Genomic DNA, 27,635 nt, shown 5'->3' with positions numbered 1-27,635 from the left:
ATAGGTTATTATTCCCTTATTCATCTTAAAGCGTTTTTCAGTGAATTTAACAGGAAAGAAGTGTAGTTACAGGAGTGAGGAATGCGAGTGTAATAGTTAAAAGTGTTGAAACCGAAAGATCATAGATACCTCTGTGATTTAGATGTCTGGCCTCGTGTTTCATTGACACCTGCACTTTTCCATAGGGGGTTTTATGACTAATTTGTAGTTAACCCATGCTAACATGAAAAACGGTAGGCAAACTATTGTGACATTCATTGTTTATAATGAAATCTTAATATGGTGAATATTTAAGCAAAGGTTAGCAACATAAAGGGCAAATGGATTGTCTGGCTATGAATTTTAAGCAGTTATTGATTTTCACACTACCTCTTTGCCTGAATGGTAATTGTGAAATGGTTCTCTTACTTATCTTAAGGCTCATCTACCTAACTCGTCTTTCTAAAGACTGTGGTGCTGCAGCTACAGTGGTAAGAGTAAAGAAATAGGTGTGGATTCCCAGTTCTTGTTCTAATAAATCACCTCGTCCCTGAACTTGGTCTTGCATTACACTTGGATACCGCATTTCACAAAAGTAGCTTTCTGAAGTATTTCTATGAAGAGGGAAGATCCAAAAACCTGAGCTGTTTGTTTGTTAATGACACCAGCACAAGCTTGCACCCCAGACGTTACATCATCAATCCTGATGCTGCTTTGGTGTGCTCACAGATGAAATGCAATCCATGCACATCACCTAGACTTGCGTTTCACCACCTTATCGACGGAAAACAGCAACCCTATCCTGCGTACGGCTTTGCTGAACACTTCCTTCCCTGCTGTATAGACATTCTAAACTACTTTAAACTTAAAGAGATGTCCATATTTTATTTGACACAATTTCATGTTAATTTTTCTTTTTTTTTTTTTTTTTTTAAAGTAATGAGATTGGTATATAAACCATAATTTCTGTTCGGTAGAATCAATGCTGTAGATGTATATTTCATTCGACAAATTCTAATAACTGTAGACATCTTATTTGATTTTTAAAGCAATACAGAAGGTTACATAGAGTAGGATAATATAAAAGGGCTGTAATGTATAAACCTCACATTTTAAAGACACAGTCACAGTTGAGAGTTCTGTAATGCAAAAACCACAAGCATTGGTCTACTAGCTGTAGGGAAAACTGATGTGGTGCAACAGTGTGTGGCAACACCATGACAACAATGAAGGCCTAAACACTTGCTTAGTTCAGTTGCTCTGGTTGTTGTCATGGTTCATGACTATTTCTTAGAAATAAGGGTCACATAGTTCTATCTTGATGGGATAAAAAAAAAGTGGACTTACATATACTGTATGCTTAAAAACCTTTCCTGTTATATTGAACTTTTAACCTCATAGCACAAAGATATTCCAGGGACTGATTTATGGTAATACTATCTGATCTCAGGATGGGTTCCCTGTTGAGTCTGGTTCCTCTCAAGGTTTCATCAGGGATTTTTTCCCCCAGCTTGCTCATAAGGGACAAACTACTTTAATACAGTAGTTAAGGTCGATACTTTTTTCTGTACGTTCTAATTTGTTTTCATAAAACTTTATTTCTGTGTGATAACGACTATTGTTAAAAGCACAATAAAAATGAAATTTCATTTATTTAAATTTTATTTAATGACACCATCTCCAACCACACAGCACAAGAGAACACTGAAAATGATCTAAAGTATATGCTAAAGCCTTCTCTGTCACCAATTGAACATTTATGAGAGATATTATAGCATCGTTTTAAATAGTGCTCTATAATCAAACTATAATCAAAATTCCAATTAAAATTATTATTATTATTATTTTGTATTTGTGTTGTGTTCATTTTTTAAATTGTTCATTGTGTTAATTTAATTTAGTTTGATAAATGTGTGTTTGGATAGAGTGGCCCTGTGATGCAAGATAAATTCCAGTGTAAACTGCTAATAATAATAATAATATTGTATTGTATCGTATCATATTACAGTAATGGTTACGAACCTCTAATAAATTACAGCACATTTGGGTGCAAACTTTTGTAAATACTTAGGATGAAATGCATAATACAAAATAAATTTCAATAAAGTTCCCAATTTATTCATTTTTTTTTTGTTCAAGAGTTTAAAGTGTTTTCATTTTTACAACTTAGAAAAGCTGGCAAATAATGTAAAATCAAACCCAATTTTAGATTATAATTCATAATTTACTTTAAAGTACTAAAAGGAAAAAAAAGTTTAAAATATATTTTCTAAACATGTTTTAAATATTCTCTAAGAGCTTGTATCACCACCTTTGCCTTTATGTCTGCTTTCAGCTTCTTTGTTTATCCCCTGAACATCTTTTGACTCGTCTCAGTTGTAACAGTTGGCCTCCCTTTAGTCTAGCCCCCTCAAACACACGGTCTTCCTGACATGTCTTTTCTAACTCTGCCAGATTGCTTGGCAAATCTTTGCAGATTTTTTCTGACATATCTTTTATAAATCTGCCAGATGTCATACACTGGAGACTGAGAGGATCTTATCAAAATATTTTATGTTAATTTTGCCTTATGTTCAGATTGTTGCAGGACACACACATTTATTTTTTGCTTCACTGAATTAAATTTTTTTTTTTTTTGGATAATATTGTAAATTTTAAGTAGCTTTTCCTTTTTGTTGCAAACATATTTTTTGCGCTATGCCTAGTCTTGACATTTTCTTTAAATGTTCTTTACGTTTGATAGCACAGGAATCAGTCTTGTCCCTCAAATTTACTCTGATAATTACAACAGATTTCTTTATTGTCCTCTTGTTTAAGCATGCATCTCCATTTCTCAACTCATTATATGACTCCTACATAATGTTCATAAATAATTTGCTCTAACCTAAAAAAGGGCACCCTCTATTATTTTTAAACTTGTTTTGAATTTAAAAGATTAATTATGTTTGTAAAACTGCACTGAGTTAGTTTAAGGCATTGTTACAGATATAATTTTTGAAAACCTGCTTTAGCAGCAAAATGGTTTAGGGTTGTGAACTTTATCATCTCTCAATTTGATTGTAAAAGGTGTGTACCTAGCTGTATTGTAATCACACTGCTTCAACATGTCACAATGCTTTTATTATTTAATTACTTGTTATAGACAGCAGAAACTATGTAAAGCATTGAGACTTTGGGAAAACTTTAAAAAAGTAAAACTTAAAAAAAGTTTCTAAAACAAAAATCCCTAATGTATTCATACTTTAATCATATATTTTTAAACTTATGATTATGAGCTGATATTTTGTACCTTTGTAAAAAGATAAAAATTGCAAATTCAACTCCCTGAAAAAATTAATGTATAACAGGCAAACCAAGAATTTCTTGTGAATGAAGGGGTAGAATGGATTGACATTTACAGAGGACTTCAAGCACATTATGTTGATGAGATTCTTATGTGCAATAAACCCTTTTAATGGTGCAAACATTCTAAAGAAGGTTGTACAGTATGTCTGTGAATGAAGATCCTGGCTGAGGTGGGTCAGACCCCACTGCAGTTATTCAAGTGGAAATTCAGCGAATGGATTGCGTGATCCCTGAAAATCGACAGACAACTTGTCACCAACTTATGGAAGAGACACATGTGTCCGGGGGAACTGTACACACAATCATTCATGAACACCATTTGCACATTATAGGAGATGTTGCCACATTCCCCCTGTACAGGCCTGACATCGCTCCAAGTCACTTCCACATGTTTTGGACCATTAAAGGCAGCCAGCGTATCAGACGTCAATCAAGGCTCTTATGTACTGAGGAAACTTTCTACTTTGATGGCATCAAAGCATTAGTGAAATGCTGGGATAAGTGCATTAGTATAGCAGAGGATTATATAGAGAAATAAAGATAGTTTTCCTTCTAACTCTCGAAACTGAAAAGTCTCGACTTGACTCGAACGTCCCTCATATTTCTGTCCCAACCAAATACTGTATTTGATGGTACTCATAATAAAATAATAACTCACTCACTTACTCACTAATAACCTACACCACTTTTGACAAAGTAAAAAAAATATTACAACCTGAAAGAAGCATGTTTAAGGACATCCAGTAACTAGCAGCTCCTCACACATGCTAGAAAGGGCTTTATTAGCTTGCGTTGTATGACATGTTAAAGTGGAAAATAGTGGTTAATACCACCTTTTTTTTTAATATAGATAAGTTAACTTTCACATTAACTTGTGAATAACATAGCTGCCAGTAAACATCTACTGCATGTAGGTGTCTATATGCTAGGCAGTTAGCTAGCTAAGACTGGGTTAGCCTAATGTAAGACATTACTGCACAATGTGATGTAAACATAACAAGCTGCACGGTGTATGGAAATGTGTGTGGAAAATCTTATTCACAGGGAATCACACTGGTTATACAGCCCTCATTTATCACTTCCAGAACTTCTAAAGACTCACCCCTAAGACTCACAAAATGTAAACATAACATTTGGATGTTCCTTATTACATAATAGGAGTATTAGGCATTAGGCATTGCTTTGCTTCATTTAAAAACAAAGCAAAGAAATAAATAAAAATAAACTTTGGATAATTTAATTTGGATAAACTTAAGCAATCATGGGCTAATTATACTTACACAGCCAAAACAACAAAAATAAATCCATTAATTCATTAATACATAATAAATACATAATTAATTATTTTTTTCCATGTTTTTTATGTAAAGGCAAGTAAGCAGCTGCTCGAGCAACTTTAGCCCTGCCCTGTGCACAGCCATGAGTTTAGGGGTCATTTGAATGTTTAAGGGTCCTTAGAACATGGTGAGAAGGTATTTTGCTCTGTCAAAGAATATTATCACTTCTTAGCGAGGGGAAAATGATCCAAATATTAATACACAACTCAGTTTGGTGTCTTCCCTTCCTCATGTGTGGTACAAAATGTTTTGGGATTATATGGTGGAGTCTCAGACTAGATGAGAAGATAGGTAATATATATTGTTTCAGCGAAATTAAGAAAGGTCAGGGGTTTCAGTGGTTCATTTTAGTGTTTTGTGTGTGTGTGTGTGTGTACGTGACCTATGTGCTGCTCAGACCAGATTCAGTTCACAAAAGTTTTCTTGATATGACCAACCTCACATAGTGAAATGACACATGAAACCCCTTCCTACGCTTGGGGGATTGTCCTGGATGGCAGGTGTGTGTGCACAGGTGGGAGAACAAATAAGAAGAAAGGATATGTGACAAGGACTAAAAGTAAACTTCTGTTTAATACTGACAAAGATTACTCAGTGTTCACTGATATTTAACATAAATGTATGCATGAAGAGGGGGTGTAGTATATGCACTGAAGGTTGTGTTGTACTGATTTTGCTAATCCATTTGAGAAAATATGCAAAACATAATGTAAAAAATGTAGTATTTTTGTATGTCTGATTTTAAAACATGTCAAAAACAGATACTTTCGTTTACCTCACTCACGCACTGTCTATACCGCTTTATCCTGTATGCAGGGTCGCTAGGGGCCTGGAGCCTATCCCAGGAGACTTAGGGCACGAGGTGGTGTACACCCTGGATGGGGTGCCAATCCATCGCAGGGCACACATACATACTGTACATACATACATACTCACACACTAAGGGCAATTTGGAAACACCAATTAGCCTAATCTGTACGTCTTTGGACTGTGGGTACCAGGAAGAAACTCACCAAGCATGAGGAGAACATGCAAACTCCACACACACAGAAGTAACAAACGTGGATTATTGAGGTCCAAGGTGACTGTGCTAACCTCTGAAACTACTTGCTGCAATTATTAATTTATGTTCATCAAATGCTGATAAGGAACAACTGATTCAGAACAGTGGAATGAATGTGCATGGCAAAGTAAAGCATTTTGACATTTTGAAGATTGTAGGTAGACAAACCAATCCTATAGTGTAAATGAATGAAACTAAATCTAAACTTGTGCATGAATAACAGAAGTCAGAAAGTTTATTTTAGAGCGAGTGTACACTGACGTCTTCTCTTAGCATCGTCTTCACCTCCAACAGTATTAAATTGTAAAAAAAAAAAAAAAAATTTAGTCCAGTAAATGTAGACTGGTAACCGGGAGAGATGATTGAACGCTTTATTGCGCGCGCGCTTTCGGACGCAGCCAGTATGCGCGTGCTTCAAAGGCCGACAGTGTCCAATAGCTCCTCCCACTTTGGACCTTGTGACAACAACAACTCATCCCAGAGCGCGAGCTGCACTTTTCGGCTCATTTTCTTCCTGTCACTCTCTCTTCACTCTCTCTCTCTCAGTCTCCCTCTCTCTGTATTTCTCTTTCTCTCCCAATCTCCAAATGGTTGTCCCGCCGTGTGCAGCCTAATTCATTACACACACACACACACACACACACGCTTTTTATCTCATCTTTTTTTTGGTGGGCTACTTTTTTTCGGCGGAGCGCGCGCTGTTGTGGATTTGTGCCTCTAACCAGCTCGCGCGGTACTTTTTGTCGTTCTTTGGGTTTTTTGCCCACTTTTCGAACTTTAACGAGCTGACCATGGCGGTGCCGGCTGCTTTGATCCCCCCTTCCTCTCTGGTCCAGCCGTCTCCCATCTCATCATCATCCTCCTCCTCCTCCTCATCGGTGAACACTTCTTCTCCGTCGGCCACTTCGTCTCCGTGTCCGTCGGTGGCTCCGGCCGCCGCGAACCCATTCCGCTCGGAGCTGAGAGCGGCGGCAGGCAGCCCGGCGATTCCGATCGCCGTCACCCCGACTCCTCTCGCCTCCAAGCCCGTGTACTCGACCCCGTCGCCCGTGGAGAACACCCCGCAGAACAACGAGTGCAAGATGGTGGAACTGAGGGGCGCGCAGGTGGCGTCGTTCACCGTGGACGGACGCGAGCTCATCTGCCTACCGCAGGCCTTCGATCTGTTCCTGAAGCACCTGGTCGGCGGCTTGCACACGGTCTACACCAAGCTGAAGCGGCTCGAGATCACACCCGTGGTGTGCAACGTGGAGCAGGTGCGCGTGCTGCGCGGCCTCGGCGCCATCCAGCCCGGCGTGAACCGCTGCAAGCTCATCTCCCGCAAAGACTTCGAGACGCTCTACAACGACTGCACCAACGCCAGGTAAGCACCGAGTTTGCAACGCGAGCTCGTGTGCGAGCCGGTTCGTCTTGCAGCTCCGCACGCGCACAGCTCCAACTTCCCGGTAACTTGTTAAATGGTAAAGAATTGCGCGCGCGCGCGCGCGGAGCTGCAGAGAACCGACTCCGAGCTCGCGAGCTCACCCGAGCTGATGACGTAGTGGGGCCGTTACTGCTCAACTTCTGCACCAGTGCCATCGAGTACACAGCAAAACGTCATTAAACTATACACCGCTCGTGCAAAAATGTCCACATCAGTGTGCTTACACGCTTAATGCGGTATGTGTATCTGATACAAAAATCAGCGTGTTACACAAACTTCTTCATCACTGATGCGACATGCACAGCTAAACATCCTTATATTCTTACAAACCTCTCTGCCACTCATGCGAAAGGCAAAGCTAAACATCATTATATTATACAAACTTCTACACCACTGATGGGAAATGCAAAGCGAAACATCAGTGTGTTACATAAACTTGTACGCCACTGATGCAAACTACACAAACATCAGTGTGTTACATAAACTTCTTCACCACTGACACTAAGTACACAGCTAAACATCAGTGAGTTGCATTAACTTCTACACCACTGATGCATGCATCCGAACATCAGCGGGTTAGATTTAGTTTTACTGCTAAACAATGTGTTCAATTAATTTATAAACCGCTGGCACAGAAAACACAGCCAAACATCACTTTCCTGGATTAACTTTTATACCACTGACACAAAGTACACAGCTAAACACCCGTGTGTTAGATTAATTTATACAGCACTGACACAAAGTACACACCTTTAACAGCAGTGTGTTTAAGATTAACTTTTACTGTTATCTACAGCGTCCTGCTGGACCTTTATAAATACGAACTGCATAAATAACACTGGCATTATTATTCTTTTTTTTATATTTTATAATATAGTGCAGTTTAGGATATAATAACTTATTCTTAAATTTTACTAGCAAAGAAATGAGTATGAGAGGTTGAACAGTACCAGTAAACTCTGAGTGTGTTTACACAATGCTATAAAAACATGACACTTTATTAAATTAAAACATTTTTTTTTTTACAGCTGTTGAACATGTGGACATTATTACTTTAACTATTTCATTTTTAATATTTAACATTTGCCCAATAAAATATGTTGTCTTTTGATCATGCAAAGCAAATTTTTCCTATTGCAATCATTAAATAATTACTATTTTCTACATATTGTACACTGGGCATGATCTAGTACATTAACATTATTTCTAGTGTTTGCATCTATGATCTTTTTTTCCTTTTACTTTTTTTCCCCCCTTCAGTTAGAAAAAAGTGCTTGTGGTCAGTAAGTGCATGCTGTCAATAATGAGGAAGGATTCACTGCCTCCAGCTAATTTTAAGTAGTGGAAACATAGATTACTGTTAAGTGGGTGCAAGACATGTGACCTTTCTCCTTAAATAACGTTTGTCTAATAATAATAATAATAATAATAATAATTATAATAATGTAAGGGAAAAATGTCATGTCTTATTTTTGTTATTTGTATTAGAATGAATTCATTAAAACAGCATATTAATAGTATGTAAGTAATTGCTGGTATATATATATATATATATATATATATATATATATATATATATATATAAACAAAATCATATAATTAATTTTTTAGTACTTCCTTACAAAATACTCGTCTGGACACATTATGCCTTAACCCATGTCAGATTTTTAAAAATATATATGTTTAACTGAAAAATTTCCTAAAATTGAAGCCTTAAAAAAGAAACTTAAATGGGTGCTTTTCACCATACTGTACATCACAACTTAATTTTTAAAGATCGTTCTGTTTGTGAGAGCTGCAACTTAAAGCCGGAGCCTTGATTCTCCGTCCACTCAGACGTCCCCCGGTCACACAGTGATATAGTGTGTGATTTGAACTCAGAGGTTGGCACCGAGAGTGGCCAGCGATGGGGTTAAAGGATAATGCAGTGCTACATATTGCTTTAATGACGCTAAAGTGCTCGCCTATTACTGCTGCACGGAGAGGCCTGTAATGGTCTCTGAAAGCACCTGGTACTGCCGGTGTTATGCTGAAATCAATCATATCCACCATGGCTGCTTCCCATTTGGAGAATTACATCATTTGTATGGACAAAGATATCCTGTGTAGATGGAACACAAACAGATGGCACAGGACGAGCAGCTCTTCGTTACACTGCTGATTGAATCTCTGTGTGTATGTTTGGCACTTTAAGCAGAAAGGTTTGCACTTTAGCTCCTAATTCAAGCATTCGTGGGTCACTTGAGTTTTGATGATGCAGCACAGGATTGCAGATGTTTGTGGAGTGTCTGAAGTTGTACAGTACGTGAAGCCATGTAAAGGAACCTCGTCTATGAGAGTGACCTAATGGAATTTGAGTGTGTTTCTTTTTGAGTATTCATAGTGTATACTCAGTGTATAAAAATAGATTTCCATGAGAGAACATGAAGATATCCATGCAATAATTCCCACACTATTATGATGACAAAATGCTCATGCTTGCTTTTTTTTTTTTTTGCTAAATGATCATTGTTCATCTTTGGCTGCTCTTGTTTAATGCATGTGCCGTACGGCAGTGGCAGATGATCTGCGCTCTCACTCTGCAGGAGGACACACTTCTCTCTCTCTCTCTTTCCCTCTTTCTCCACCTTCACACAGAGCCTCGACCCAGATTAATGCTCTCCTTCCGGTGCCGAGGAGATAGAGGGCCCATAATCACTTGCTTTCATGGAAGCTACGACAGCGCCTCACGAGAAGCAATACTTCAGACACTTGTTTTCCTTTTTATTTCGTGTGTGGGACAGCGTAGGCTCTCTTCATTCCCACCGGCACCTGAACTTCCAGGGTTATTGAAACATCACAACAGCGCTGCTTTCTCAATGGAGGCAAGCTGCACATGCACAGCAATGCAGCAGTTAATTGACAATCATTGTCTACCTCTGAAGGTTAAACACGCACCTCCAGACAACAGGAGGCCTTTGGGATGTCGGATATTTTTCTCAGCACTAGAATTTCATGGAGGCGGCACGGTGGTGTAGTGATTAGCACTGTCGTTTTGCACTTCCAGGGTCCGGGTTCGATTCCCGGCCAGGCTCGATTCCCGTCTCTGTGTGCATGGAGTTTGCATGTTCTCCCCGTGCTTGGTTGGTTTCCTTCCAAAGACATGTAGGTTAAGTTAAATGGTGTTTTTAAATTGCCTGTAGTGTGTGTGCCCTGCGATGGATTTGCACCCTGTCCAGGGTGTACCCCGCCTCGTGTCCTAAGCCTCCTGGGATGGGCTTCAGGCCCCCGCGACCCTGAATACAGGATTAAGTGGTACAGTATAGACGTTTCGTGTGAGAGAGTGAGTAGAATTTCATGGATTTTGTTTAAATGGTATATTTCACTTTTTTTTTTTCTTATAACAGTGTCCTAAGTTGGATCAATACAAATGGCAAATAATTTACATGACCAGGTGTAAGTGCAGGCCATTAAAAAAAACAAGCGTGCGTTTGGTTTCGTGTTATGATACAAACTGTCCCATTTACAGAAAAGTGGGATTATTTTGTCTAGCGCTCAGGGGTTACGTCTTCAACAGCGGTGGCAGATTTTATCGCTTCTCTCTCTCTCTCTCTCTCTCTCTCTCGCAAGCGCTCTTCTGATATATTTGTTTTCGGCAGGGCACAGATGTGTTTACAGGTACTCATGGGAAATCTTTGGATCGGATTCAAATCATTCCCAGTCAGAGTGGGTGCTAAGATACCCGTCACCCAGCAACCACATCCAAGAGGGAGCCAGGGTGATAATAACTTAAAAAAAAAAAAAAACAGAGAGACAGATGTCTGATTAGGATGAAAGAGTTTGAAGGCGGAGGAGGAGGGGGGGCGCACATGTTAAAAGGCTTGTTAAAATCACAAATTCATTCAAGCACTTTCTTACAAATCGAATATGCATTTCTCTGCTCCGGCCGTGAATTCGTGTTATACTGATGGGTCAGAGAGGAAGAGGATAAACAGCCGGCTTTTTTTTTTTTATCTTTGTTGCTATGAGTCAGTAGAGCTCTGCTGGTGGATGGGATTAGCGTCTTAAATGAATTGTGCGTTTGCTGCATGTCACGAGAAGAGTGTCATTAGAAAACACTGGGACATGGCATTGTTTTTTTTTTTTTTTAAGTCAATATGATATTTAGTTATAATTAATAATTATGACTGACATGCTTATTTGCGTTTTCAGTTCTTTTTTTGTATTTTAGAATATTTGAGAATCTTTTTTAAAGTCGATAAAAGTTTTTTTTTTTTAATTAATTCTCCTGAATAGATGGAACTGATTGCTAGCTATTTATAGTTTGTGTTATAGAAAAAAGGCTTTAAAGGCCAGCATTTTCTTTGTCATGAAGTGACACAGTTTGAGCTGATTAGATTTGCACGTCTCTGCTGGAGACTCAGAGATTAGGATGAGGATTGTGTTTCTGGTGTTGCGCCTATTTATTAATACGCATTTTGTAGTTATGCAACATGCTCGCTTTTGTAACAGATGTCATTAGGTGATGCTGACAGGACTAAAGCGGAGATATTTTTGGTATTAAATGGTGAGAAGATTAAAGCAGGTAGGAAAAGGCATAGTTAGGAATTGGAATAGTGCAGCAGCACCTGTGACAGATTGGCTGTGGAGAAAATCTTGAATTTGGGCCTCTGTGTGTGTGTGTGTGTGTGTGTGTGTGTGTGTGTGCCTGTATGAGTGTGAATGAGAGAGACACTGTTGGGTCTGGCATGTCTTTAACCGGCAGCTCGTCCACATTACACCGTATTTAGGGAGCAAGGCGCAGATCACTGGTGCTTGTACAGCGATGTTAAACACTACTGACAGAAGTTAGAGGCAGCAGATGAGATTTCTTGATTGGACGGAGATTCTAGGCTGTAGCCCCTCTCTGTCTAATGTGGTCACGTAGAGAAATTGATTTTCCCCCCCAAAATTAATTAATTTTTCATATAGCCCAAAGCTTGAGTTAAAAAAAAAAGGTGCACTTGCTGCTTTCCTATTTTCCTGCTCTTTTTTAAGAATTATTGCCTAATCATATTAATACTTTTGCCCCAAGGATGAAAAGATAATTGTACAAATGCATCTGGAAATATGTATCACTGAGTATTTATGATTAAATTATGCAAATAACTCGGCTCCTATCCTTCGCGGACCCAGATTGTCTAATTAGGATTGATATGCCGAGTAGATGTTCTTAAATCTGAATACACGCATGTCCAAAGAGCAGAAAATTGAAAATGACAAGGCTGGAATCCTTAAAAAGTGCTTTTTTTTTCTCTGTCTAATTCAGCGTAGCTGTATCAGGAGTTAATTTTCTCTAGCTCATTTTCACATTGAAGATGACAGGAAAAAAAAAAGAATACTTGTGGGAATCAATCTCAAATGGGATTCTGGATTTTTTTTCTCCATTTTTTTGTTTTGTTTTCTTTTTTTAGGGATAGATTTTGCAGTTTTTAAACATTTCTATTCTAAGACATCTCGACATTTCTAACACAGTAGCCACGACTGAGTGAGATGGATTTTTTTTGCTGAGTGTTAGTGAGATTTGTGTTTGGCTTCTGAGCATAAAGAATGTGGTAGTGGCTCGGTGCGGTAAACAGCGTCAGCAGCTTTGGTAGTGCCAGCCTGGAGGACAGGTGATTATTTAGCTCTGCAGGCTGTTTTCATTTAGGTCAGAACAAGCTCCACTTTACAGGGCAATGAGAGCACCATGACTCGATTAAAGAAAAACAACAGGCTCTGGAGTGCTCACACCATTTTTCCGAGGACAAAAGGAATAAGTGCTCAATGAATTCACTTTCAAGCCTTCCTCAAAGCATGAAATATGTGGCTCTAAAGCACCTCTTTGAAACCTTAAAAAAACCTATCTTCAATTATGAAATGCATGTGCTCTTCTAGGCTCGTTTCTCTACAGCATAGAAATCTGTTCATTTCAGTGAATACATTTAGTTTCTCTCTTTCTTAAGGACGCCGAAAACTGCTGAATAATTTCCACGGATGCGAATGTAAAATAAAAGGGGGAATTGGACAGAAACAGTATTTCCATAAGCAATGCTTGGCCCAGTACAAAAGCCTGCTCCAACACCTCCAGGAGCATCTCATAAAGTTGTGATTGTTATCTAATCTTTACCTGGCAAAGCGAATGGCTCGCAGCTAATGACACTTGAGACCAGAATGGAATTCTATCGCCGTTCAAAGCATCTGCTCTCAGACAGGCCTCCGACAAACACGAGACTCCAGGCCCCTCGCTCAGGAGCTGAACTCCTCACAGACCACACCGCCGCGTGTAAAGTCAATTTGCCTAAATTGAATCATAATAATCATAACAAAACACAAATATTGTTTTTTTATTGCCACTAAGGATCCCATATGTCGCGTGCAGGGGTTGTTAGCTATGCGTTTTGCTTTTTGAATAAGACACTTTCAAGGTGAAACACAAATGGCTGCTTATTAAATAAAAATGCTAAGCATTTGGCTGTGGCATCGATCCTGCTGGTGTGATTTTCCCTGTCTCGTCTGCCCGTTGAAATGCTGCAGTATTTCTAACTCACTTCTACACCGTATTTGGGAATTAACTGCTTTATTAAGTCGAACCAATTTAACATTTTTTTTTTTTGACAAATAGAAATTTATGTTTATACTCAAGCAGCAAAACCGTAGCACGTTTTTTCCATAGCAGTGCCCACAGAAGGCCGGCATAAATCAGCATCACATATGGCTCGACTAAGTGTGAAAGGGAGACATCTCTGAAAAAATGTCTTGCCTATATACAAAGGCGAATAGAAAAATGTAGGCGTGCAATTGTAATCAACTGAAAATCCCATTTACACGCCATCCACTCGAATCCTCCACCCTGCTCAAGTTTGCCTGTGCAGAGTGCATTAGAAATAGACACTGTATTTCCGTATCAGACAAAAGCCACCGTCTTTTTTCCTTTAGTCCTGATCCCGAGCCTCTCACATTGCTTGCTCCAAGAGCCCTGCGAGAGAGAAAGAGAGAACCATTATAATAACTCCAGTGTTTTTTTTTTTCTTTTTTTTTTTTCAATGATGCTTGGCTTGAGTTTCTCTCCTCTAGACTCAAATGTCACTGTCTCGCTGAGGCTTCTTTTAAAATATCGCCCCTGCCACGGTGAGCCATAGTGCCCGGCTATTATTACTCTCCCCGTAAAGACTGACAGTTTGCTCCGGAGAGACATGACACCGAATTCGTCTGCTGGAAGTGGACCACCGCGCCCCCTTTCTGTCCCATCAGATATGTGTAAACCGATGACACCTGGCTGGGGGATGCGGAAGGCGAGGCAGCGTCGGGCCACAGCACACACACGTCGCCTGCTTTTATAGCCTTTGTTTATCAGGAAGATGGTGCAGACTATTACACAGGTCTAGCGGCTCAGCGGCTCGTGTTTCACAGCTGTGTGTGTGTGTGTGTGTGTGTGTGTGTGGTGTTTTTTTCTTTTTTTTTTGGAAGATAAGCCAAGTTTTAATCAAACCATCACTTTTCAATCAGTTTTATTTGAAAGAATTGCACCAACAAGAGATTGGAGTCGAAGACATGACTATATACAGTACAGCGACTCATAAAACTGTTTAAACACTTTTAACTGCAGGTTGGTTTATGACCGTCACCTTTGCTAACCGCCCAGTTAACGTTTTCTACTTATAAATTTGTTCTGTTATGTAAAATCCAACGCAGGCTTTGTGCTCTGTACAGGCTCCCAGGCATTATGCTGATAAAAATTTTTGTCCAGCATAATACATCTGTCTATATGTATTATCCCTCTGTTGCTCCAGAGCAGACACTGTGACATCCATAAACTTCACATGTGAATAGGCTTTTCTGAAAAGGAGAATGAATTAAGTCGAGCTGACATCGCATGCCAATAAGCTTTGTTTCATTCCCAGTGCAGTATTCATTTGTGCCACAGAGAGATTTATTGCATGATTGACAATTATGAGAGGATGACCTAGTTTTTTTTTTTTTTTTTTTTTTTCTTCAATGGAACAAAACTGGTTTTCATGGGATGGCATCGTCTTCCTTTGTATTCTGCAGACCATAAATGAGGAATAAGGACGCTTTTGCCAAGAGACACACAGCTTTTTAGCTCTGCAAGACTTGGTTTACTGTTTACTTATGTGTTCTTACCTCAGATAATTTAGTATTAGCCTAATTGTGAGACATCCCCATGGATAACACTTCCCTTTAAAAACCCTCGCATTCAATTTTCTCCCCAAAGTTATTTCCTATGCTATTTGACAAAGTGTCTCCCTAAAGGCAAACACTGAAGTCTGCACTTGTCTTGGAGGTGAGATGGCATATTAACTATTCAGCAAGACTTTCACACCACAAGGAGCTATTCATAGTGTGGCTAGCTTTGTCTATTTAACCAAGGAGATTTTCAGCAACGTTTTTAACGGCTAATATTTTCTGATTCATTCATTTTTTTTTCCCTCTATCTCACCTTTCTATTAACTGGTTTTATTCTGCGTCGTGAAGCTCATTACGGCTGTAAGGAGGGTGCGTTCCCAGTGGGACCACTGGTTGAGTGAAACCACAAATGACACAAGCAGGGTTTAGTTGGAAGTTAATATCCTGCAAAATTGTTTCCGCACAGCTCGGTAGAATACGGATGATTAAATGACATGAGCAGATCAGAAACGTTTCCTTCGACTACAAGGTGTTAAGCGTTGGTGCTTTTGAGTGCTGCAGCTCTCCCAAGGTTGCTGTTAAAAGAAATAAGATGTATTTAAAGGAGCGCACTGTCACAGAGAGAGGCAGGAACTGAATGCCAGGCTTTGTGTATTGTGTCAGACATTGTGTTTTACACAGATAACAGTGCTGTCGACTGAGTTCTTTGAAGTACTATCCTGACAAGGAAAAAAAAAAAGAGTGTTATAACTACTGGGAAATAAATACAATTCTGTTTCAGTTGTGCTGTTTTCTAGACATGGAGTTTAGCCCTTACAAGCGTGTCTCAGGTGTTTAGTGATCCATGATGCATTGCATGCTGTTCACAAGTCATTATACATTATCACTTGTATAACAGGAAATGTTTTAGAGGAAGTAGATCAGCATCAGGGAAAAGTCTATTTAAAAATGATAGAATATTATAATGTAATGGTGTCATATGGCCTCCAGTTTTACCTTTGCTGTGAATAAACAAACAAACAAACAAATTAATTCATTCATATTTTAAGTTTAACAATAATTGTAGGGTGTAATATTTATGCTATTAAATATAATTAAATAGTAGTAAGTTTCTCTAAAACTTAGTTTTAGTTCAAAACACACTGACTCTACATCATACTGTACATGGTGATCTACTTTCTGTGAAAGGTTTTCTTTGCAGCGTGCATCAATTTACTGTAGCATCGCATAGTCTGTCATAAGTGATCTTCAACACAATGTACACTATCAGTCAAAAGTCTGGACACACCATTTAATTTTGTGGTCTTTTCTGAGTTTTAGCTGAAGGCATCCAAAGTATGTGATAATCTCATTTGAACAGTTAATACTGAGATGTGTCTGTTACGTATGATCTGTAAAGCCTCATAACGGCTCTAATCTGAGGTGCTGTTTGTTATTTGGTGATTTCTGAGGCTGGTTACTCTAACTGAACTTCTCCTCTGCAGCAGAGGTAGGTTTTAGTCTTGCTTTCCTGTGATGGTCTATATGAGAGCCAGTTTCATCATGATGCTTGATGGGTTTTGCAAATACACTTGACAATACTGTTCTTGCAAGAACTATTCCAGAACAGCTGACCTTTATGTATTAAAATAACAAATGACTCTTGTTGTTGTTATTACTTAATTAGATAACTCCATATGTGTCTTTTCATCGTTTTTGAACTCTCCAGTATTGTTGTAGAGTGTCGAAAATGAATCACAAAAAACAAAAAAAAGACAATAAAAGAGAAGGTGTGTCCCAACTTTAGATTGGTACTGTATAGCTAAATTAATACATTTCTAGGTTGCTGTTTAGTAATTGTCAATTATAAGCATTTTACACTACCATGGCAGTCATTATTGTTGGCTAGATAAATTATGTAAACATGAGGTGGAATGGTTCAGTTGGAACAGGGACATTTTCCCCCATTTCGACATGGTTATTATAACTCGAGTACAGGGATGAAAGCTTTTTATTTAAAAGAAACTGCCACTTGTCTCTGGCCAGTGCGTGCACACACACAAAGTATCTTTTCTCATTTTCTCTTCACTCAAGTTCTCAGAGATTTACCTTTACAGCTGAGTAAAGAAATCGAGCAGTTTTCTCCACCGCCAGTATAACCTCGCTCTCGCTGCTCAGCCCGAGATTAACTGTTATGTGTTACAGATTCTGCGACGGGAGATTAAGGGTTGTAAAAAATACAGCGAAGGGGGTTCGCAGTTATCAAATGTCCTCTCACTCTTGACCTTTCAAATGTCAGAAAAAGAATGAGAGACAATAGTCGTTCTGCAGATCTGATTACGCTGATCAAACACACCTCTACGGTGCTATTAGTCACAGGGATGTTTAATTGAAGGAACCCAAGGTGAACAATACACTATATTTATATCTGCTCCGCCGCTGTTATCATTCAGGCGTCAGAGCATTGTGCTTGTCCTTTGTCCGTTGAACAGAGCTCTTCAACATGGAGGCATTATGTAATTTGCTCTTGATAAAGAAACATCTGTGTCACTAGCTCTTTTCAAAGCACCAGATACTACAGTGCCAGTGGAGTTCTGTTTTAGAATTACAGAAATACATTCCTTAGCCTCCTTTGATACATATTGTCTTTTTTTGCCATGTGTGCAGATTTAAGGCGGGATAATTAAAGGTGTAGGGTCAGGGTCAAGCCAATAGGAATGTCAGGGTATGACAGGCTCTTTCAGCACACCCCAGACAAAGATAGCGGCCGAGCCATAGAAAGGCCAGCGCGCTGACAGCGCTGGCGCAGCAGGAAGACATCAGCGGGAAAAGCAGATAGCGAGAGAGGCCGGTGGAGCGGGCTGAATCAGGAAAGATTAGGTGCAGACCCCGGGTCAACCCTTTCCCACCGCTCGCTCGGGGTGTTATTAATAAAAGACACGGCTGAGAGCTTATTAAACCGTTCAAACATACACACAGGTCACCGCTGCCGTCACTCAGAGTTCCAAACTCTTTATTTGCAACTTTATCTAATAAAATGTGCTGGTATGAAAAGTAGCCTTGGAGTCACAGTAAGTGTGCATGAGTGTAGTGAAACAATATGTGATAAGCCGGCTACTGCAAGTCAAAAGTAATCTTCAATCGAATAGGTACTCTTATGCATGGATTGCGCAAACACACTAAAAACAGGTGTATGTGTTTTGAAACGGGCCTGTGTAGTTCTCTTGTCAATGTAAATAATGGAAGTTATTTAGCATGCTGTGAGGAGATAACACGGAGGCATGAGGAAGATAAAAACGTACGTACATAACTCTCTCCTCCCGTAAGTGATGAGCAGTGTCCGAGCTGTCTGCTGCGCGAAAGGAAACATGGCAGGATAGCGCCAGATCTTTGATCAAGATGTGCGGGCGCCAAGGCTGTGATTTATACCGCCACATCCCAGTAAAAAGGATGTCAACTTTGGGTCTTAATGAAAGCTCTCGAACATAACAGTATCTGCGCAGGAGCGATATGGTGACAGCAGCGATGCAAATGAGGTTAAATGGCCGCAGAGTCAAATGGAGTCTGCCGTTTCTACAATGAGTGGAAAAGAACGAATAGGAAAAGGCTTTTGGGTGACATATCACATAACTTCTCTAACTTAACTGTAGTTAATTTCACATCTTATCATCTGTGGCTTTGTCTGTCCACCGGCTCCTCCCAAGTCAGAGCAGACCCCTTGAGATAAACTCTGTCAGACTTGGGGGTGATTTATTAAATTTTGATTTCTGCGAAGGACTTCAGTGTCGGGGGAGAAAGAAATACTTTGTAGGTGGCTGCCAGCTTCAGGCGCTGTGAAGTGTGCTGAAGGTAAGGAGAAGGAGAGAGAGTGAGAACAAATATATGTGGGGTTTCCTGCTTTTGTTTGGGCAATGGGAGCACAACCTTCAAACCCACCCTTTTCTGCTCCTTCAGTTATATTGAAAAATGGCTGATTAAATTAGAAGGAGCTTGAAGAACTTCTCTGATGCCTGACTCCGAGAACAGATTTATATCCACGCAAAACCACCGGCAGCCACCTAAGAGCGTCTCTGGTCCTCTATTAAGGAAATGTACTGACCTGAGGACTGGTTTGGATCTCTGTATCTGTAGAACGTGTGTCCACAATTAACTGAGTGCACCGCGCATCCATTTCGTTTCAATTGTTAAAGGCAATTTATTACGGAATATGATTAAACATGGCAGGCATTTCATCTCAAGGTTGTGCTCATATGGCCCCATTAATGGCTGGCGAGCGCAGGCCATAAAAATGATATATTACTTATTCATCTGCGACTGCTTATGTATGTGACTATGGCTTTGATGCTGCATTTTGCTATTTCACACCCGCTCTCCGAATCCGCGCTCTAACGCAAATGGCGTGGCTTTCACCTACTCGTATGGGCTGGCTCAGGGGCGTCCGCTGGAGCTAGTCCGGCCTGTGAAATTCACGTCGGTTGTGAGAGCAGCAGCTCCACGTGTGACTTGAGAGCTCGGTTAACTTGTCAAGGCCCCACCTGCGCTGCCTATCGGAGCGCCTCCTGTGATTGCCATATCTCACGTTTTCTATTGTTCACCTCTCATCAGCATCTTTTGTCTCCGAGACTGATTTGGTTTTTGATCGGGGCCGAATGATTTATCTACACAGAGTCATTTTTCACACAATTCCCCCTCAGGACATTCGGAATGAGCTTATAACCTTGGCAGAGCCAAACAAAACACTACAGCTGATCTCATGTATTTTGATGCACGTAACCTCTAGATGAGAAAAAGACGAAAAAAAAGATAAGTACACGTTCTTTCATTGCTTATTAAATTGGGTCTTAAATGTGACACTGCTCTGCTATTTACTATTATGACCAGTGTCATCAGAACAAATAGTCGTTCAGTATTATTTAGTCTCTGTCTTTCTCAAGCCTTCGTCTGCTGGCTCCTAAATCCACCAGAAGACTGGGAGTTTGGTGACGGCAACAGTTTTTCCTCTGTTTGCCTGGTTAAAAGCGTTGCGGGTTGGGGGGATTGGTGTTGACAACCCTGGGGGTATTGGAGCTGTTTGTATTCGCTTTCCTCTCACTCTTTCCCTCACTTTTTTTTTCCCCACCACCAATGCTCAGCTGCAGCTGTTTGTGTCTCCTCCCGCCAGCTGTCAGTTAGAAAGGCTCTCAGTAGACATCCTCACTCAGCACCTGCTACCCACCGGAGAAATAGGTACGTGTCAGAAAAAGTTGGTGGCAAGCCACGTTAAATCTTACCAGCGTCCTAGTGCGATAATTATTACGATTGGAGTTCTGCTTTTATCTTATGATGAAAGCTGCTCCGGCAAATGAGGGAGATATAAGAGATCCAAATCAAAAGAGGAGAACTGTAAAAGTATGCATCGTAATTTCATATTAAGAAAAAAAAAAAAAAAGAAAGAAAGAAAGAAAAAAAGCCCGGTTAGTAAATAGCAGTTGCTTTCTCTGATAATCGGTACGATTTGACAGGTGCGTGGGTGTGTTGGTTTTTTTGTGTGCTTTCTGCTTCAGCACACAGTCAGAAGAATCTTTTCATCTGTCAGCGAAGATGTTTAATTTCAGACAATCAATACTCAGAAAAGGACTTTATTTAACTTTCCACTGTCCTTTCAAGACTCCATTCATCAATCCTGTGACAGTATCACGACTCAAATTATGAAAGCTAATTAAAGAAATGGCCTACAGAAATTCTGATAACCCGAATGTTTTTCTGACCGGCCTGCCTGTTGAGAGACTTGCCACAGGGTTCCTTTTGTGCAGGAAGTTATGAAAGTATTTCACCCAGATCATTTGCACAACGGAGTCTCGGGCCTCACTCTGTGTTTGTATTTGGATCAGTGTATCAAGTTGAAAAATGACCTGCCTGGGGCGAGTTTAGCTCCAGTCTGTCAACCGCACAGATTTAAGCTAATTGTTGCTACGCTTTGCAAATGACAAAAAAAAAAAGTAGAAGAAAAAACAAGCACTGCAGTACACTTCGTTTGAGCAAATTGTCTCACTTCGAGTTCTGATTGTAAAATCATAATAACGTTGCCAAACAGGCAAAAGTTGCGTCACGTCTTGTATCCTCGGCTACCAGAGCAGCAAGTCATCAGGCCTTGAGTTTCTCAAAACCTGTAACCACAGGGTGATCTGACAGCCGTAGCAGAGATCGCATGTCGCTGCTCACATCTCAAAGAGTTTCTTCACACGAGCCATTGCACAATGGCCGTTAGAGGGAGGACTGAAAGTCGATCAGTGAGGCAACGGAACAGGTTTCGCCAGCCGAGATCAAGGAGGGGCTTCATCTCAATAATACACTCGTGGACCGCCGTGTAGAAAAAGAAACAATGTGAACGTGTTTGTGTAGACTGAAAAGGGAAGGAGGGGGTGTCGACTAGACTACTGTTTAGTACTCAAGAGCCCCAGACAACTGTAAGGCCGCGAGGCCACCTGGGTGCGACTTTATTAAAGAATAAAATGAGAGGTCACACTTTCTCGTCACCCGCATGATGTCCCACTGCTGGCTTCCATTCCTGCTCTGTTCGAGTCCAACCCTGCGTTGGTTAGCAATGAAAGTGTTTTCCGTTAATACTCTTATGGGACATGAGAATTACACTTCTGACAAACAGATCTAAATTTTTATTGCTGAGGGTCTCTTAGATGCCCTCAGTGACTGTTGTTGTATATTAATTATTGCTGCTCTCAGGGTAAGTTTGTCTTTATTTTTTTTTTAGTGGCTCTAGAAAAAACTGAGAATGAGTTGAGATATTAATGTGGCGAAAATCAAATAACAATAGAAAATGTTAGGATGGAATAACGCAATATAGCTAGAGGGCCTATTGAATGTATAGTAAAAATTATGTGGGTGTTTTAAGCTATGTTCACATTACAGTACAAGCCACATTGTTCAATACTGATCTTTTAGTGTGCTGTATTTGTTGAAGTCCAGAAAAAGATAGAAAGCTGTTTTAGCACCTTTTGCTAGCACTGCTATAAAGTCCTAACGCTGCCAGTGCAGACTTACGCCAGCCAGCACCCTGCACACGTGCAACGGCAAAAAGTAACATGAATTCCGATCAGCCTGTTCTCATTCAAATCACATGACTACGTATTGGATATGTATCTGATCTAGTGCCCCATATGAATGTGACTCAGATCAGATCTGAAAAAATATCAGATGTGTGCATTCAGACAGCCCTAATAAAAATCACATTTGCACCACATTCAGGAAAAAAATGGATTGAAGTCACTTCTGTGTGATAATGTGAACACAGCCATAGTGATATATTGAATGGAACACAAACACTCTAAACAGAAAAGCTAAAACTCTATTGGTTAAACCAAAAATGTTTGAGGGTGTGTTTTAGCGAATTTTCACATTGTGATCATTTCCAAGAACACTTCAATTTTGATCAGTAAGAACACAATCTTTTAGTCCACTTGCAGCGGTGGTCTCGAGAACAATACAGTGTGCTTGGGCACGGATGGAATATGATTTGGCAGCAATCGTACCTATCGTACTGCGGTCTATTTCCTCTAAAATCTTGTGGGTATAGCACACGCCAGCTACACAGCCACAGCTGATAAAGTAGGACGGCACACGGCTGCGTTACTCTAGTAATTTTTTCCCGTGATAAGAATAATGTTAGGCATATTGCTAAACTTAACTTCCTTGTTCACCATGTTTAATGGTGGCTCGCAAACCAACTAGGTGGATACTGCTGTCTGAGAGTAAAAATACGCGAGCGTACCCAAGAACGGAGCACAAAAAAACAATGTAAACGCTGGCCAGCAGGGGGAGTGGTTTGCAGTGAGCAGTCGTTCCTGGGCATGGTACAAATTGCTTATGCTTAATGTACAGTAAAGGCATCCCTACTGTTTAACCATATTCACCTAAAACTTTTGGTACTGAAAGGATGCATCAATCTACAGTCTGGACTAGAAGGAAATCAGCCCCAGTCTTGCTTCTGCACACCACTGTGTCTTTCTTATAAGCATTTGCTTTGGTGTCCACAAATGTCTAAAAATAATCCTATTTACGACATTCATCTATGCGAAAAGCAAGTAAATTGATATGGATGGCCAAAATAAACCTCATATTGATGTCGGATTATTTTTAAAGGAGCGTCTTGGCTCACAAAAGTACTAGGACAGCTGTCCCTGCTTGGTGTACTTTTTAACAAATGTTTAGTTGTTTTATTAAAAAAAAAATCTTTGAACTTTTCTTCAGACGTCTTCAATAATGCTAGTCTAGGAATGAACTTTTTATGATAAAACTCCTTTGGCGCGCTGCTCTGTTGAGAATTGGCTACTGTTTGTGCTCGGCAGGAAAAATTGGAAGCTTTTATATTTGATATTAGATTCATTTGGACATATCTGATGGTAGTGCTGAACACTTGGTGAGAAAGTTGAATGGCTTTTTGCTCCCCGTCCAGCTTTAAGACTAGTTGCAGTTGTTTTTCATATCCAGTGGGCTTCCTGTAAAGCTCTCGAGTATTGATGTTTGGCTTCCGAGGCTCTCTGTAGTGTGAGCTAATCTAATTGCAGCAACAGAGTACCACCTCACTAGTCTTTTATCTCATCCGTCGACTCTAAATTGACTACCTGTTTGCGTTGGCAGGATGTTTCCAGTTTTTGGAGCTGTGTAGCTACAAAATGTTCAGTGTTTTTTTATTAATGGCGAGCACACCAGGTTGATGTCTCCTTTTACTTCACAGTTTCCCTTTTCTCCGTTTAAAGAATCTCCTTCAGTCGGGGGAGGACAGCAGCTCATGAAAGTGCAATCTGTTGGCTGATTTTTCCATAATGCTATCACTACACACGGTGATGAATCTGAAGCATTATCATTTTGCAGGGAGCTTTTAAAGCCACTGTTTAATTCCCTTCGCTCGTGCATGCTGCGTTTCCCCGCATCTAATTTGTATGCCTGTCCTTTGGTGTCTGTTTGAGCTAGCTTTAAGTAGCACAAAGCCTTTAATTGTGAGGTTTAACATTTTGCAATTAAAATCTACCCTTATTGCTCAGAGGAACAAATGATGAGGCTTTGATGTATTTTAATCAGTGGAGATGTATTGTAGTTTAAGGAGCGTAGAGATCCCAGATACATTTCTGATTTTAAATTGATGTCCTCTTCCACCTTTTGAAGTCGATAGCATTTTTAGGCTGAAAGCACTGAGACGCGCTCCCTTGAACCTCCCCGCACATAATAAAGATCTTTATCTGGCAGATTCTGAAGTGGACAAAATAGGATTATGTGAGACATTTGGATTTTAATAGAACCAAGAACACCACAACGATTCACTCAGGCATGTACAGATATAGAAATCATGCCTGAAAAAAAAAAGATAATTAATTATAGTTTTAAATAATCTTAAGGGTTGATGACACCAGAATCCTGATTTTTTTTTCTTTTAAGAATAGGCGTCTCTTTGTGTGTCATTTTGTTAAATTGTGTGTGTGTGTGTGTGTGTGTGTGTGTGGCTTTAAGAAGTTGACTTTCCATAAATATAAAAGTAAGTAAGACAAACCTAATGATTAATACATAAGCACATATCTGTTCTGTAATGTCAAAATTACAATTGCTTTTTTGTTGTCAGCCTAACAAGGTTTATAAAAATGTCTTACCCTATACTACGGTTTTAATGATGAACTGGCCAGAATAGATTTAATCAACTTTTACTATTTCTTAATAATGCAAGCGTATAAAAATCCTGCTACCTGTTTAACTAAGTGATGCACCGATCACTATATTAAGCCAAAATCCATGCACTCAGCCTGATATCTCATCTGAAGCTTACACTATGCGACTTAGTACTGCACTCACACGCATCCGTCTTTGCTTTCAAGTTAAAGACATAACCGATTAAACACTGATCTGCATGAACAAGTATACGCCCCACCATATTTTATGAACGCTAAGAGCTCTAGGAAGTACATTTAGTAACTGGATTGAGGCTGAATTCTGCAGATTATTTAAGAAGTGTTTGCCTTGACTGCACAGCTCAGGCCTGCTAACGTGTGACACTTCCAGCATGTGCGTTTTTCTTTTCCTTTTTTTTTTCCTACCATGAGTAAATGAACGCGAGTAGGGAGTCGCTAATAATGCATCTCCTCCGCTTTTGTTTCCCTTTGACAGATGGACGGTCTGCGCTCAAATTGAATTGGGTTTTAATTGCACTGTGGCGTTGCAAATTTATCTGCTCCACCAATTCTCTTCACGGGTTTATGAGATCCTGAAACCGTCCTGTTCGCTGCTTTTTCTCCTTTTTCTCTCCGAAGAAATATAAAGGAGACTCCGGACCGTTGGAAAGGGGGCGAACATTACCATTTGAGTTTGGCCTAAGGGGACAAAGCCTTTCAATAGGGCAGTCAAATTGTCTTTTTTTCTTTTTAACACTTAAATGGTATAAGATTGGCTGTGTGGGCTCTGGAGCTGCTTGTGTGCTTGGATGCACAATGTTCACATGATGGGGTTTGTTTGGATAGGTGAACGCGATGTAATCAAATTTCTTTCTGCCTCTGAGCTCGCCCACTACTCTCACACACTTGTGAACACTCTTCACACGTGCACTTTAATATCTTACCTTATTAAGCATCTACCTTTCCCTGCAGCTCAACATCAAAGAGCTGTGCTTCATGGCACAAAGCACTAAATGTCAGACAGAATGCAGTTTGTTAATTAGTTTATCTTCACAATGTCTGCATTCTTATTACAGGTAAATAATGTAGTAACATCTAAAACTCGCATAGTATGCAATAATATGCAATAGTGTGATTCCTTGTGCTGTAGGCCATTATTGCATTTGATTTGTGTGGTTGTGTTGTGCAGGTGAGAACACAGCAATTACACTTGGGCTCAATTGCAGTGAGAAAGCAATTCAGTCCTGAATTGTCCTGCAGTAAGTACGAGAAATGAAACCAGCATGCATTTTGGATTGGATCAGTATTTCCCTGTAAGTCTAAACTATCAACCAAAGCCTACAGCTGTAGCGCTGCAGAAATGCCATGTGTTCTGGATATTTGGATCGACAAATAAGAAAAACATAAAAAAAATGTCTTATTTTTATAATTACCTAATCCATCCCACTATGGCACAAGTCTGACCTTCTGTCTGGGCGATGACCACATCCGTAATCTCTCCGGAGGTGATTCTATTGGGTGACCTGTTTAGTGGCTTCACACCACCCATCATCTCCAATATAAAAGATAAATTTGCTCTCTCAGGCAGATCACACTTCCTGTATCCGACTGAGGTAAGCTACAGTACGAGGGCCTGTATGGCCCCTGGGGAAACTCCTCTTCCTTTGCGTTTGATGACTCGAATTCGAGTCTCGGATTTCTAAATGGGTTTCACCCATCAATAACGCTTGATAAATATTAGTTTCCAGTAGCAACAACATCTGAGTGGGAAAGCGACTAGAATTTCACCCTGGATGAGATGGTACAGTCTGTGAGCCAACCTGAATACTACTTTGCAAAATTTTAAAGAACTTTTTTTATAACACATAATAGTGTTACAGTTTTAAATGTATTTGTCAAATAAAATGATATATCATACTTTTTTAATGCTCTTTGTACCTTTTAATTATTATTATTATTATTATTATTATTATAATTATTATTATTATGAATTGTGGTTATTGAATGTAGTAGAAAGGATAACATCAGTATAATATGGTTACTGATGATAAATGAATGAATAAATGATTAAATGAATGAATGGAAAAACATTAAATATAACATGGAAGAGTTTTTTTTATAACAGATGGAGATTTAAGCTGACAATTCCTAAAAGACGGTTAAAATGAATAAATAAAGAATATAATCACGCCAAGAATAATAAACTTTTAGATTGATGTTTATCATATATGGCTTGATATTAAATTTCTTTTTAAGTATTCATCATTTAGAGAAGCAAAGGCATGGGAAAATTCCATAACAGTAAAATAAAATAACAGAAACCTCATACTGTATATATCTTAACAGGAAGCTGTACAGTATGCAGTTGGTGATAAAGTCTTAAGTACTTTGGGATGAGTCTGCTGTAAGTGGAGGCATCTCACTCCTTGCCCCCTGCCACACTCTCATTTGCCACGTCTTTGTGAGGCCGTCATATTTTTTATACGCCTCTAATGAAGATTACACCTCTCTATCATCCGTTCGCCTTATCGTTAGCTTGAGCTTTGGCTGCGCTCTAATTGATGCACCCCTGCCAATTCACACTCCGGCCCTGGCACTGACCCCCATTAAGAAGCCGTCCTCCTCTTCTTATGGAAATCACCTGGAGCTTTGTGAATCGTCCACCTCCAATCAGGTCCATTTAAATGTCGAAAACAGCCTCTCATAGGCAG

The 27,635-nt window shown here is 39.7% G+C and overlaps 1 protein-coding gene across 3 annotated transcripts in view; it reads left to right on the top strand.

Annotated features, from left to right (window-relative positions):
• The first annotated feature begins 6,237 nt into the window (after positions 1-6,237).
• dachd (dachshund d) overlaps positions 6,238-27,635 on the top strand; it is a 121,526-nt gene continuing 100,128 nt past the window's right edge. For all 3 annotated transcript variants that reach the window (XM_053496733.1, XM_053496732.1, XM_053496730.1), the window contains exon 1: positions 6,238-7,087. In XM_053496733.1, coding sequence (XP_053352708.1) covers positions 6,516-7,087 — 572 coding nt within the window. In that variant the 5' untranslated portion in view covers positions 6,238-6,515. The remainder of the gene's footprint in view (positions 7,088-27,635) is intronic.

Source organism: Clarias gariepinus, chromosome 5, assembly GCF_024256425.1.
Source record: "Clarias gariepinus isolate MV-2021 ecotype Netherlands chromosome 5, CGAR_prim_01v2, whole genome shotgun sequence".
In the NCBI taxonomy this organism is placed as follows: Eukaryota; Metazoa; Chordata; class Actinopteri; order Siluriformes; family Clariidae; genus Clarias; species Clarias gariepinus.
This window is presented reverse-complemented; position numbering and strand designations above follow the sequence as displayed.